This window comes from Acartia tonsa, chromosome 7 (genome assembly GCF_053477335.1).
Source record: "Acartia tonsa isolate MP-2025a chromosome 7, ASM5347733v1, whole genome shotgun sequence".
Classification (NCBI taxonomy): Eukaryota; Metazoa; Arthropoda; class Copepoda; order Calanoida; family Acartiidae; genus Acartia; species Acartia tonsa.
The window spans coordinates 42467257-42481968 of NC_137266.1; the positions used below are offsets into that span (position 1 = coordinate 42467257).

Consider the following 14712-nt stretch of genomic DNA (forward strand, 5'->3'; position numbering starts at 1 on the left):
TCCACCTCCTTTATGATAGATAGCTTTAATGATATTGATTATCTTTTCTGGAATGCCATAGTGTCGGCAGATTTTCCAGAGAGATCTTCTGTCTAAAGAATCAAATGCTTTTTTGTAGTCAATGAAGTTTACAAAAAGCTCAGAGTTCCATTCCTTGGATTGCTCTATGATGATTCTTAGAGAGGTTATCTGATCAATAGTGGAACGGTTTGGTCTAAATCCAGCCTGATTAGGTCTTAGCTTTTCATTAACCTTCTTCTTTATTCTATTAAGAAGAATCTTACTTAGGATACGGCCAGGTACTGAAAGGAGCATTATCCCTCTGTAGTTTCCACATTGGGTCAAGTCTCCTTTTTTGGCTAGTATTGAGATATGTCCATTCTTCCAGTCCTCTGGGCATAACTCATCATTCCATATCTTTGTGATCAGAGGTAGGAATGCCTCAGCAGATGTATCTAGGTCTGCTTTTATGACCTCAGCTGGGATGTTATCAGGTCCAGCGGCCTTGTTATTTTTCAAACTTTTAATGGCCTCCTTGATTTCCAATAGATTTGGCGCTCGACAGTCAATGTCAAGTGCATCTGAGGGTGGAATCTCAGTTTCTTCCTCTGGAACTGGAAGATTCAGCAGTTCAGTGAAGTGCTCTGCCCATCTATTTAGAATATCTTCATCAGTTTTAAGGAGTGAACCATCCTTGTCCCTGATGTGTGATCCTGATTTGTGTACTTTACCTGCAATGCTCTTAGTAATCTCATAGACATCTTTCATTCTATTTTGATTAAAAGCATTTTCTGCTTGCATAGCAAGGTTTTCCAAGTGTTCTTTTTTGTCAATTCTGACACTTCTTTGGATTTCCCTGCTGAGCATCTTATACAGGTCTTTATCTTCTGGAGAGTTTCTGGAGAGTGTCTTTTGTCTTACCTCTCTTCTTTGATCCATGAGATCAATGGATCTTTGAGTGATCCACGGCTTTTGGTAAGCCTTTTTAAAACCTAATTTTTCTTGGCTAGTATCATTATAAACTTTTTTAATACCTTGCCAAATATCTTCAACTCCATCATCCTCTTGAAGAGTCAACAACTCAAATCTGTTCTTTAGAGTGAGCTTAAACTCTTGTAGCTTTTCAGAGTTTTGAAGGGTTGTTAAATTATACTTTTTCCTGGGGTTAGGCTTTGTGTCCTGTTTTTTAAATCTAAGCCGAACTTTAGAAGATAGAAGATAATGGTCTGAATTAACATCAGGTCCTCTTTCAACCCTGACATCAAGGAGAGAACCTTTAAAACGTCTAGATATACAGATGTGATCTATCTGATTAAAGGTTCTTTGATCTGGTGATCTCCAGGTGGCAGTATGAATCTTCTTGTGTTTAAAGATGGTTCCACCAATGACAAGTTTGTTTTCAGTACAAAAACTTACAAGTCTATCACCATTGTCATTATCCTTGCCATTACTTAAGCCTAGGCCATATCTGCCCATGACTTCTTCTAGATTCTCTGTCATACGATGCCATACATGATCTTTCAGTATGGCTTGAAACCGGTTCTAATCCAGCGGATATTTATCGGTTTCAAAGTCATACTGGAAATCTATTTCATATAGCATTTAAGGGCTTTTATATTGCATTCCCCCTTATTTAAAAACTTTCGTGTCATTTGACATTTAACAATTAAGTATTCAAAATCATATGCACTGCTGCTATGTCAGTCTCTTGATATAATTGTAAATGTAATGGGAAAGTTATATCAACAGACATACCTTTTAATAGATTATTAAAATCTTTAATATCTTTGCATAACAAATGCAAAACTGACAGACCGACTATCATGATAGGCTTGTATAATAGTTTTGCTAATATAAATAGGTAGAGAATGAAAAAATAAAGCTAGAGACAGCCAATAAAAATGGCATGAAACATGTGAGAACAAATTGGGTGGTATTTGCAGAAGCGTAGCTACATTATACTTAGGTCTGTTTATCCAAACGATAATGAAAGGGTTCTGAATTTCCTTCTTTAAAAGCCCGATTATGAAAAGTTATTTTTTCTTTCTTTAAATATTTAGCTATGATAACAATCACTGTTTTAGAGTAGTTGCGCTCACACACAAATAACCTATCTAGCACACCCCTGGGGAATAATTAATGGAGTATGCCCACCCCATGTGCACGCTCTTTATACATGTATATGTATGTTGGTATGGTAATTTCATTTTAGCATGAAGGTGTAATTTTTGCAGGCTTCAAAACAAACATACATACACACACACACACACACACACACACACACACACACAAACACACACACAAACAGACAAACACATTTCAGCTTGCAGTTTATTATAAAATTTTTAATCTGCAAAGCTAAAATATAATTTTGCTAAATTGATTTTTTTTGAGGGGGGAGAGGGGTTAATGCCCTTCTCAAAATGTTGGGCTTTTAAATTATATTTATATCAACATAAAAACGGCTACAGACATTATAAAGTTAGAATATAGTCATGTCTATCATATGTTAGTAATGACCACTTTTATTTAGATTTACATTGAATTTTCAAATTAAAAATCAAAATCACTACTAAGATAAAAGAATTTTCCAGTATGGCTTCGAAACTGATAAATATCCGGTGGATTAGAGCCGATTTTGGGCCATACCAAAAATCATGTATATCATCGTATTGCAGACAAATTTTACACAAATATTAAAATAAAAATTATACAATTAATACCATTTTTGCTAACTCGGTCTTTCGGTCTCTCGGTCTCTCGATAAAACTGGTTTTAATCTTATAACTTTTCATATTAATATCTGCGGAAAGCTGCCCATAACACCAGGCGATAAATAACTATTCTTTTATTTCTCAATCTTCATATTGTTCTTTAAATGATATTATGTATGGTGCGTTTTTAGAACTATTTTTGTGTATTTTGAAGCGTGCTAAAAAGTATTTTTTTTTGTAAATAATAAAAAAAACTTACATATTTGAAACTATCTTCAAACTCTAGGAGGACATTTCTGATTATGATATTGTCTTCGTTTACTTCCCTGAAAAGAATAGCAGATTAATTTTTAAAAATATGAAAATAACCATTTGATTATTTTGAAAACAAGGATGAAAACATCCATCAAAGCGTTTTTTGTTTTAAATGGATGGACGGGCTTTCTGGATTATAGGGTTGCTTCGCTTTCAAAATCGTACCCAACTAACACCCTAAATTAACGAAAACAGTTAACCTCACGTACAGACGGACGAAGGACGTACATACTTTAATAATAGAAGAGCCTCGCTTTTAAAAATATCTTCTCGCCCTCGAAGAAGTTTCACCCTGTAAATCAAAATCACGACTTAGCCATTCTTATTAAATCTTGAAGTTCAATTTATTAGTAACTACGCTTCTATGGTATCTTCAAGCCTTGTTTATAATCTATTGATCTATTTTTATTAGGAATCAAAAGCTTTAATCATAAAACAGTTATAAAAATTTGTTAAAAATATTATTTTTTGATAAAATAATAAGAGTAACATCCTTATTAATAGTGTTGTGACTAACCCTTATACCCCCCCCCCCAAAAAAAAAAAAAAAAATTAGTTATTTAAAACTTGAATTTACACTACAAGTTTAGTTGATCTGTCAGTTTGTTAGTCTGACACTTTCATAGAGTTTCATTCTTTTCTCCTTTTACCCTTCTTTTTATTCTTTCTTTTTTTTACTGTTTTTTCTTCCTTTATTCATTTTCTCCCCACAGAAAAAGAATTACCATACAAGAGTAGATTGATTTATAAGCTAAATTAAAATATTGGATAACGTTGTCGATATTTATTTCAAAAGCGGGACAAATAACATACTGAAGATAATATCCCTTGAAATTTTGGAAAGTCATGTAATAGTTTACAAAACAAAAACATATTATGACTCGCACAAGAATAAGGGAAACAGAAAAACTTTTTTCATCAACGAATGAGATAACATGTTCAAAAAACCTTTTTATCATAATTGTTAGTAAAGGAAGGAGGGGTCATTGGACTGTAAATTATACTTGTACATAAAGTTTTATACAAAGTTATCTTATTCATTGGATTCAAACTTTTGGGTACTTCTAAACAGTAGTTCCCAAAGTTTCAGCCAAAAGGTGTACTTTTGTTCATCATATAAGGGATGTACATCAATTTATCCTCCAATATCTTATCCCTTAAGATCCCTGACTGGTACCCAAAGTTTTTCAAACAAGTTCCCTCATTCATATTGGCTCATGAACTTTTGGGAACTTTGTTAAATTTTGATTAGGTGGTACAAACTAGCTATATCAAAACTTATTGCTTAACTACAGAAGAAATCCTTTGTTTATCACAATTGGGGATGTATAGCAATCAATCAAAAAAAGTAGCAAAACTTACCAAATATTACTTTGTTCATCTGTCAGAATTCTGAGTAAAAATTTTCCATCACAGTTAGGAATATTGGTCTAAAAATATTACAATATATTGGTGCCTTTTGAACACTGAAGCCCCATCCCCTACTTTTAATTGATTAAAATAAAAAGGCGCCGTTTTTATTATCCCTATGCTGTAACCTTGGAGACTTTACGTTTGATTTTGCTACCCCAATATAACCTAACCTAACCTAATATGAACTAAACTAATAAACAAAAATCTCCCCCACCCCAAGTATAATTTTCAATTTATTTCAAAACAAGGAAGGAAGTTTTTGTACTTGATAAGTTCCCTCCCCCCCCCCCCCCCCCCCACCAAAAAAAACTGCACCCCTTTGCTGTCTATTTACCTGGGGCATAACAATATACTCTCCCGGAGGGAGGGTAAAGAAAGTCACCACCTCCCTCGCCACACTGTGGTTTGTCACATCCAAGGGTTTCTGAAAATAAAAATTATTATTTCATATCTCCATATTTATTTGTTTTTCTGTCAGTATGTCTCTATGTTTGTTGTCATCTCTGTCTGTCCGTCCGTCTAACTGTCTGTCTGTTGTCTATCTGTCTTTCTGTCTGTCTGTCCATCTGTCTGTCTATATACCAACATGTTCCATAACATATTGAGGAGTGAGTCTGGTCATGCTACCCGGTACTTCATATACAGTCTTTCTGTCTATCTGTCTGTCTGTCTATCTATCTACTTACATGTTCCATAACATATTGAGGAGTGAGTCTGGTCATACTACCCGGTACTTCATATACAGTCTTTCTCTCTATCTGTCTGTCTGTCTATCTATCTACTTACATGTTTCATAACATATTGAGGAGTGAGTCTGGTCATGCTACCCGGTACTTCATATACAGTCTGTCTGTCTGTCTATCTATCTACTTACATGTTCCATAACATATTGAGGAGTGAGTCTGGTCATGCTACCCGGTACTTCATATACAGTCTATCTGTCTATCTGTCTGTCTATCTATCTACTTACATGTTCCATAACATATTGAGGAGTGAGTCTGGTCATGCTACCCGGTACTTCATATACAGTCTTTCTGTCTATCTGTCTGTCTGTCTATCTATCTACTTACATGTTCCATAACATATTGAGGAGTGAGTCTGGTCATACTACCCGGTACTTCATATACAGTCTTTCTCTCTATCTGTCTGTCTGTCTATCTATCTACTTACATGTTTCATAACATATTGAGGAGTGAGTCTGGTCATGCTACCCGGTACTTCATATACAGTCTGTCTGTCTGTCTATCTATCTACTTACATGTTCCATAACATATTGAGGAGTGAGTCTGGTCATGCTACCCGGTACTTCATATACAGTCTGTCTGTCTGTCTATCTATCTACTTACATGTTCCATAACATATTGAGGAGTGAGTCTGGTCATGCTACCCGGTACTTCATATACAGTCTATCTGTCTATCTGTCTGTCTATCTATCTACTTACATGTTCCATAACATATTGAGGAGTGAGTCTGGTCATGCTACCCGGTACTTCATATACAGCGAATCCTAAAAAATGATAAATACTGATTTTATATTGCAAATTGTGTTGAATGTTCCAGTTTTTTAAAATATGGCTAAAAAATTATAAGACAAACGAACAATAACATTTGTTTTAAATTATGTTACTTATTGTCGAAATACTAAATATTGATTTACTAGTAGTGTTAGTATCTTATCGTCCCTTGAATTACTATTACAAAAAATAAACTGATTTAACATTTCTGATTTCTGTATGGTGGACTTTCAAGTAAGGATTACTGAAGCGCTATTTTATAAATTGTACCTAATTGTTACAGGAATCCCTATCGAGGCATGAAATCAATTTGGCAAATAAGGAGTAATTATATAACCAAAAGATTTGATTTAAATAAAAACGATATTTACCTATATGATGAAGAGTCTTTCGCTTTTTATTGTTGAGTGTATTTGTATCGTACTGCTGTGTAACTACAAATAAAATCATTCTTGTTAAAATATTGTTTTGGATTGGTTACATTACTACTTGGATCTTACACCAGATTTTCATGTTCTTTAATAAAGTAAAACTCGTAGTGGGATAAAATAACGATACCTCCCATCCACCCCTTTTACTCCCCCCCCCTTCCCTCCTACTGGATGAACGAACTGACCAATAATTGAGATCCATGATGGCAATCTTAATTTATTGACCTTTATTCTCCTATCATTATAAATATACTTGTTTTAGTGTATTATAACTTCTATAGTTATCAAAATAATCAGTTTGAAGGGAGGAGAGGACATTGGACTTTAAAATATACACTGAATATTCTTCTGCTCTAAAACTTTGGGTAATTTTATTACGTTTTTAACATATAGAAGGGGTAATTTTGGTTATTATCATTTAGAATGTTTCTTAATTGTCATATCTCTTAGATATTTACAATTAGGTTAGGGTTTTCCTAGGGATGTTTTGCAAAAATGGCATAAAACCATCAAAAGCTCTAAGATAATTAATGTTAGTCCAGCTCTTTTTTAGATCTTTATTAACCAGGTATATTTACCTGAAACTACCACGTGACATTTTGATGCTGTTGACCTTGGAATCTGGATGTGGAACTGAGGGTTCATAGCTGTCGTTTCTAGAAATTAAAACAAGGATCACAACATGCATAAGTAGAGAAACACAAAAAAATAAGATTGGACTGACGGTCAAAGTGGATTCAAGCACAGATGTCTAATGATTCATAAATAAAAAATAGCTGTATGTAAAACGAAACGAAAGGGTAGCTGCGCTATTAACATCACCATACCTATATAGGCGGGTCCACCACCAGCGTTATAGCCCGACCGCCACCTCCGTCTCGCCAAAACAGCCCGCCATGGTTTCTTACTGTGCAGTGCGGGTTCAGACATCCAATCGTCGGGTCCTAAACAAAAATTTCATATGAAGCGCAGCAATAAAAAGGGAAAAACGTTTTGATAAAAAATGAACTAATTATTAAAAACAAGGATGACAACATATGTATATGAGTAGCGAAATATAGAAGACTGGACAAACGAACAGACATAGTATTAGAGCAACTATACAGTGGTCATATAAAAGAAAGAAAGTCACGCAACCTTTAAGTAGCATGATCGACATACAAACGGACCATGAAAATTATATCATTGGAATAGGAAATATAAAAATAATCAACGATCTATCTTAAATAGAAGCTGAGAAAAGCATGTTAATAATATATATTGCGAAGCTGCTCTATAGTTATGTGCTTACCTATATGTACAAGGTCCAGATGGGAAAACTGTTTGGCAAAATCGTCAAAGGACATCCAAAATTCACCCTCGTTTCTTACTCGTACTGATAGTAGCTCCTAAATAGATAGATACATGAAGTTACAAAGAACGATATATAGAGATAGACATATAGATAGATAGATTAAGTTAAATAAATATATAAATAGATAGAGATAAATAGATGATGTTACATAGATATATTGATAGATAGATAGATAGATAGATAGAGATAAATAGATATAATTTAATTTAAATATATATTTAGCCATATAGACAGGTACATTCATAAATTGAAGAAAGATAGATAAAAATGTCGCAAGATGGATAGAAAGATAGAGATAGATAGATAGATAGATAGAGATAGATAGATAGATAGATAGAGATAGATAGATAGATAGAGATAGAAAGATAGACATAGATAGAGATAGATAGAGATAGATAGATAAAGATAGATAGAGATAGATAGAGATAGATAGAGATAGATAGAGATAGATAGATAAAGATAGATAGAGATAGATAGAGATAGATAGAGATAGATAGAGATAGATAGAGATAGATAGAGATAGATAGATATAGATAGAGATAGATAGAGATAGATAGAGATAGATAGAGATAGATAGAGATAGATAGAGATAGATAGAGATAGATAGAGATAGATAGAGATAGATAGAGATAGATAGAGATAGATAGAGATAGATAGAGATAGATAGAGATAGATAGAGATAGATAGAGATAGATAGAGATAGATAGAGATAGATAGAGATAGATAGAGATAGATAGAGATAGATAGAGATAGATAGAGATAGATAGAGATAGATAGAGATAGATAGAGATAGATAGAGATAGATAGAGATAGATAGATAGAGATAGATAGAGATAGATAGAGAAAGATAGAGATAGATAGAGATAGATAGAGATAGATAGAGATAGATAGAGATAGATAGAGATAGATAGAGATAGATAGAGATAGATAGAGATAGATAGAGATAGATAGATAGAGATAGATAGATAGAGATAGATAGATAAATAGATAGATAGATAAATAGATAGATAGATAAATAGATAGATAGATAGATAGATAAATAGATAGATAGATAAATAGATAGATAGATAAATATATATATAGATAAATAGATAGATAGATAAATAGATAGATAGATAAATAGATAAATAAATAGATAGATAGATAAAGATGATGTTACATAGATAGATAGATATAGAGAGAAAGGTAGATAGACAAAATATGGATAGAAAGATAGATAAATAGATAGATAGATAGTTAAATAAATTGATAGATATGAAAATAGATAGATCTGCTCACCTTATCTCTCTCGGATAGAGAATCCCATTCCCAAGATCTTTCTGACCAGGGGCCGTTCCATTCCCCCCGGCCCCATGGGTTTCGTAATCTACAAGAAAAAAAAACAGTTACGAAGGGACTGTACATTATACTGGTACCCAAAGTTTTATAACTTCATTATCTTATTCGCTAGATTTATAAATTTGGATACTTGAATTATGATTTGATTAAACTTATCAACCAATAGTTTTGATCCACATAACAGACACGATAATCTGAGCCTATCTTTTTTAGAAGCCGAGTAAATTATGGTTTTGTCCACTATTGTAATCCAATTTTTGATGACTTTGTAATAATGACGGTCTCTAGAATTAGATTATGCCTTACTGTTACAGGAATCATAATTTTGGTTATAATATGAACTGAACGATAATATTTTCTTCAATATTAAGGCTTCATAGTTGTAGGAATCTTTGATCTTGAGAAATGTTTTACCTTACAAGATGAGTATCTCCTAGCTGGCCCCTGACTCTAGCTAAGCCGGTCACACTGTAGGCGTGCTGTGTCACTAACCCATTTCTAGATAGACACATAGAAAGAAAGATAGATAGATAAATAGATCAGTAGATTTATCAAGTTATAATTAGATTTCTTAAGATAGTTAATCAAATAATATTTCATTATTTATAAAGAAAATTATATCTAGATAACACTATTAGATAAATACATATATATTGTAGAACAAAATAGATAAAATTGGCCAGTTTAAATAACATACTGAAAGATAATTGTAGAGACACATAAATAGAAAGAGAAACTGAAAGATGTTCACAGTGATACTTAAGTAAATAGGAAAATAGCAATATGAATAATTCTATAAAAAAAAATTAAAACTAGATATCCTTGCTATCCATGCTATCTTTGCTATCTTTACCTGAGTCTCATTTGTCTTTTAGTATCTGTCTTGTCCATGCTTATGCTGGCTATCAACAGGGTTGACCGGGGTACTGCACTGTTCAATACCTGGATAGATAGATAATTAGTTAGATAGATAGTTGGATAGATAGTTGGACATATAATAGATAGATATATAAAAAAATATATAGATAGATAGATATGTTTGCTATCAACAAGGTTGACCGGTTTACTGCACTTTTCAATACCTGTATAATTAGATAGACAGATAGTTAGACAAAACATTATATAGATAGATATCTTTGCTATCAATAGGGTTAACCAGGGTATTGAACTATTAAAAAGCCTGGATAGATAGATAATGGGATAGATAGATAATTTATTGGATAATTAGATAGATAGATATCTTTGCTATCAACAGGGTTGACCGGGGTACTGCACTGTTCAATACCTGAATAGATAGATATTTAGTTAGATAGATAGTTGGATAGACAGTTGGAGATATAATAGATAGATACATAGAAAATTATATAGATATATAGATATGTTTGCTATCAACAGGGTTGACCGGGGTACTGCACTGTTCAATACCTGGATAATTAGATAGACAGATAGTTGGACAAACCATTAGATAGATAGATATATTTGCTATTAATAGAGTTGACCGGGGTACTGAACTATTCAAAGCCTGGATAGATAGATAGTTGGATATATAGATAATTAGAAAAGTAGTAAGATGGATAGATAGAAAAAGGACAGATATTTGAATACAAGATAGTAAGACAAATAGATAAATATGTAAAAAGTCAGATACACACAAAATGTGACAGACCTAGGTTTTAAAAATTACATGCCTTTCATTTTCATTTCCTTTCTGTCTGCCAACATTTTTAGTCGTCTTTTTTTTTGCAGGGAAAAAAGAATAAGTAAAACGTGACTTAGTATGGGTTAATCAAATATCATCAGGTATAAGACAATGGAGTCATGCACGATCAATTTATCTACATTCAATATTATGATCAAGTAGATCATCTTACATGTTTTTTTTTAATTGTGTTAAATTTTAACATAATGGAATTATTCTATTCATTTCATTTTATTAAGATGATTCCTAGAATAATTAGGCATAATCTTTATGTCTGTTTTAACGATGTTAGTTTCATAAATACTCATAATCTTTTAGATTTATTTGCTTCTTGTTTTATTTCTGTAATAGTTTTCTTATGTGAGTGTTTGAGCGAAATATAATATGACATATTTTTTGAAAAGGATGTTTTAATTTAAATACAACAAGAACAATACTGTCTGTAAGTAGCGTAGCGATAAAAAAAGGAGGGAAAGGAAATTTGGCTGTAAATTATACTGGTACCCAAAGTTTTATAGACAAAGTACCTCTTTTTTTAGCCAAAAAACTGGTTTTGGGTACTTTCTTAAACATTAATAAGTGTGTTGAAAATAGCAGTGTCTAAACTTTTTGACCAATAATTTTTATTTGCAGAAGGTGTAATTTTGTTTATTATAATTGGGAAAGTACATCAATATATCATTTATAGGCAATTTTCATATTTGTGAAATATTGAAATATTCGATAAAATAGTCTTGAAATTTTCTCCAAAATACCATGTCTTATGTGTTTGTATGTGTATGTGTGTTTTTGTTTGTCTGTGTGTGAAAAGTCATATCATAAGTAAGGTGTATTACCGACAGACCAACCGACAAACATTCAAATTAATGAATAATTTAAACTTTTTGTTCTATATTATACAATATATCATATATCTTATATGAATTCTTAATAGATATTAGATAAAAACTTTAGTAAAAACGTATTCAATATACATACATGATAAGGTTTCGTTTTAAGAATGGTCAAGAAAAAAAAATTTAATATCATTCTTTGGGGGCTTATCCACCCATTTCAACCGGATTAAACCAGAGCTGGATCTTTAAATCGTTTTTATAGTGCGCTGAATCGGGGCGATTCAGAGGTGATTTGTAGGTGCGCTGGTGGTTAGCCACAGCGCGCCTATAAAACATTGATATTTAAAAGATTTTCGGCGCGGTGTTGTTAAATCGCTTGCGACACTCAATAAAATATCGATCCGCGCCAGTACAACTTTATTACATAAGCCGTGTCAGTAAGGCATTTTATGTAAAATTCCGTGTCAGCATGGTATTTTATATAAAACATTAATATATAATTTATTTTAAAAATAACTATAAAAATGTTTTCACAATAGTTTTGCAATAAAATATTAAAGTAATTAAAAAAAAATATTTATTTATTAAATAAATCACCCCGATTTAAACCGGCAATGCCACTCGGTGAGTGGCGTTGCCGCGCCGGGCCCGCGCCACTGCCCGATTCAAATCGCCCATGCAAATTCGATTTAAAGATTGATATTAATAATTTGATGGTGCGCCAAATGAATCGCCCCGGTTTAAATCACCTATAAACGATTTAAAGATCGAGCTCAGTTGTTATTTCTCCCAAAATTTCAGGTTGATTGTCCACGGAAACGTAAATAAATACGGCGTAAAGGTAAATTTTGATATTTGTGTATTTATGGTTAGTAAAGTATTATAATTAGAAGAATATGACAAAGAAAAAGATATCAGAGCCGTTTCCAAGAATATAATAGAAAAGCAGTAACTCGATCACATGCATACAAATCTCATATTTATCAGAAAACTTAAGGGATAAAACAATGGATTATAAATTGAATACCCCTACTGAAGATTATTTGAAAGTTTGAACGCTACTAGTTGAGAACAAACCAATTAAAAGTTTTGAACCAACGAATAAGATAACGTTGTTTTAAATTTTTGGGTACTAGTAATTTATCATTGAGGGAGGGGACATTGGGCTGTTTATTACACTGGTCCCCAAAGTTGTATAATAAAATTTTCTTATTGTTGGACTTTTAGTGAATTTTCTTTAGTTGATTCATTTAGTTGAGTGTCCAAACGCTTCAACTACTAATTTTAATTATATAAGGGGTAATTTTGTGAACCATCACTGGGGATATACACCAATTTATTAGCTATTGTCTTTTCCCTTTAGATCCCTGGTAATTTACAATCCTAGGTCCCCTCCTTCCCTGTACATTTATGGACCACCCTTTAGTATACAATGGTGCGCCCTCACTTTTGCATATTTTCAATAATGTATTATTAGCAAAACGACATGATAGCAAATAAACAGGGAGTAGCAAATATCATATATTCGAAAAATAAACTTAATTCATGAGTAGATGGCATATGGTTAGCAGAATATTCAGAGCAAAATTAACACATCTATCTTTAAAAACAAAAGAGAAAATTGAAAATCTTCAAAGATGGTCCAGTTGATATTTAATGGTCAGCTAAATCTTCCCAAAAAAATCAGCCTTATATCTATTTCAACAGCTGAATATACACATTTTTTATAGAATTTCATTAAAACATGTATGACAGACCGATGGATGTACTGAATTTTAGTTTCCGAAAGTGTACCTAACCCCCGCGTCTTATCTCAATATTTACTACTAGCTATAAAATCTTCAAACTTTCAAAATAATCTAAGTTTAAAAAATTTTAATTTTGAATGTATAATGTATAAATCGTTTATACATTATATCGCTTTTCCCTTTGACCGGAGTAGCTGAAAATAGCGTTTGCAATAATTGGGTTATCTGCTGTACACATTTGGAAATTATTGAAGAAATAGGCAATCAATTTTCAGTTGATCGACCGATGTATTAAATGGTTTAAATGAATGGATGCACATTGGTCGTCTATCTTAAATGGCAGTAGAGTATTTGCTCCATTGCATACGGACTGACTGATAAAAGGACGCTGAATGAACATAAAGAAGTTGAGGTAATGAATTATGGTTATAAAACTTTGGGTACCAATACAACTAATATTCCATTGCCCCCCCCCCCCCCTTCCTGATATTATTCAACTTACATGGTATGTGAGCGTGTTACATATAGACCATTTTTATACGGGTAAAGGAATTGGAAATTAAAGGAGAAAAAATCTCGTAAAAAGCTCAGTATCCCTATTCTTCTTTTAGGAAAGTTTCATATTGGTTTTAGGCTATTTTGGGTACATTTTTGTAGATTAAAGTTTTTAAGAATATTTAATCATACTTAGTTTATTTTTTTTAGCAATATTTTAGTTGATTTAAACAATTTTTAGCGCATGTTTATATTTCTCTTTATTTTGGGCAATGTTGTGTCTTATATGGTAATGGAATTAATAGCCCCAAGGCCCTAAAATTACACTTGAAAATTCAAGCACATGTATGTATACACTATATGTTTTTGTATATATATATAGATACTGCGCCCCTAGCATCTAGGAGTTTTATATTCGAAGGTATATGGAAAGGCAAAAAATAGCACAAAACCATATCCATACTTTTTATACTTATAAATATAACCTAAAACCATCCCGGGATCTATGAGTTTAGGTTAGGTTTAAGTTTAGTTTTAAAAAGCAAGGTAAAGAAAATTTTGGGGAACGATATTTTTTCCCAGTGATTTCTCTTGGGAGGGTTGAGTTACCCTCCTCCAAAATAGTCATAAACCTTGCCTGGACCTATAAGAAGACCTATATAGGTCCAGTTGTTATCTTAAGATACATCCACACAATCTAACAATTATCTTCAATTTTATCAACATAAGTGGGGGACGGGGTTTTCAATGCTCCACTAGGAGCTTTGAGTGAAACTACCAAATATACTTTGTTTAAATATGTAATATTTATCTCATATAATAAATGTTCATGTAATAATTGTATATCTCTAACTA

General features: G+C 32.4%; 1 protein-coding gene across 5 annotated transcripts in view; it reads right to left on the bottom strand.

Moving 5' to 3' along the window:
- The window catches only part of LOC145323789 (calpain-9-like), a 197469-nt gene that overhangs the window by 16201 nt on the left and 166556 nt on the right, over positions 1 to 14712 (bottom strand). For all 5 annotated transcript variants that reach the window (XM_080166330.1, XM_080166331.1, XM_080166332.1 and 2 more), the window contains exons 22-32: positions 9933 to 10021; positions 9494 to 9577; positions 9020 to 9107; positions 7679 to 7775; positions 7215 to 7331; positions 6966 to 7043; positions 6328 to 6390; positions 5885 to 5949; positions 4777 to 4866; positions 4392 to 4459; positions 2974 to 3040 (exon numbers count right to left, since the gene is read on the bottom strand). In XM_080166330.1, the coding sequence (XP_080022456.1) occupies positions 2974 to 3040; positions 4392 to 4459; positions 4777 to 4866; positions 5885 to 5949; positions 6328 to 6390; positions 6966 to 7043; positions 7215 to 7331; positions 7679 to 7775; positions 9020 to 9107; positions 9494 to 9577; positions 9933 to 10021 (906 nt within the window). The remainder of the gene's footprint in view (positions 1 to 2973; positions 3041 to 4391; positions 4460 to 4776; positions 4867 to 5884; positions 5950 to 6327; positions 6391 to 6965; positions 7044 to 7214; positions 7332 to 7678; positions 7776 to 9019; positions 9108 to 9493; positions 9578 to 9932; positions 10022 to 14712) is intronic.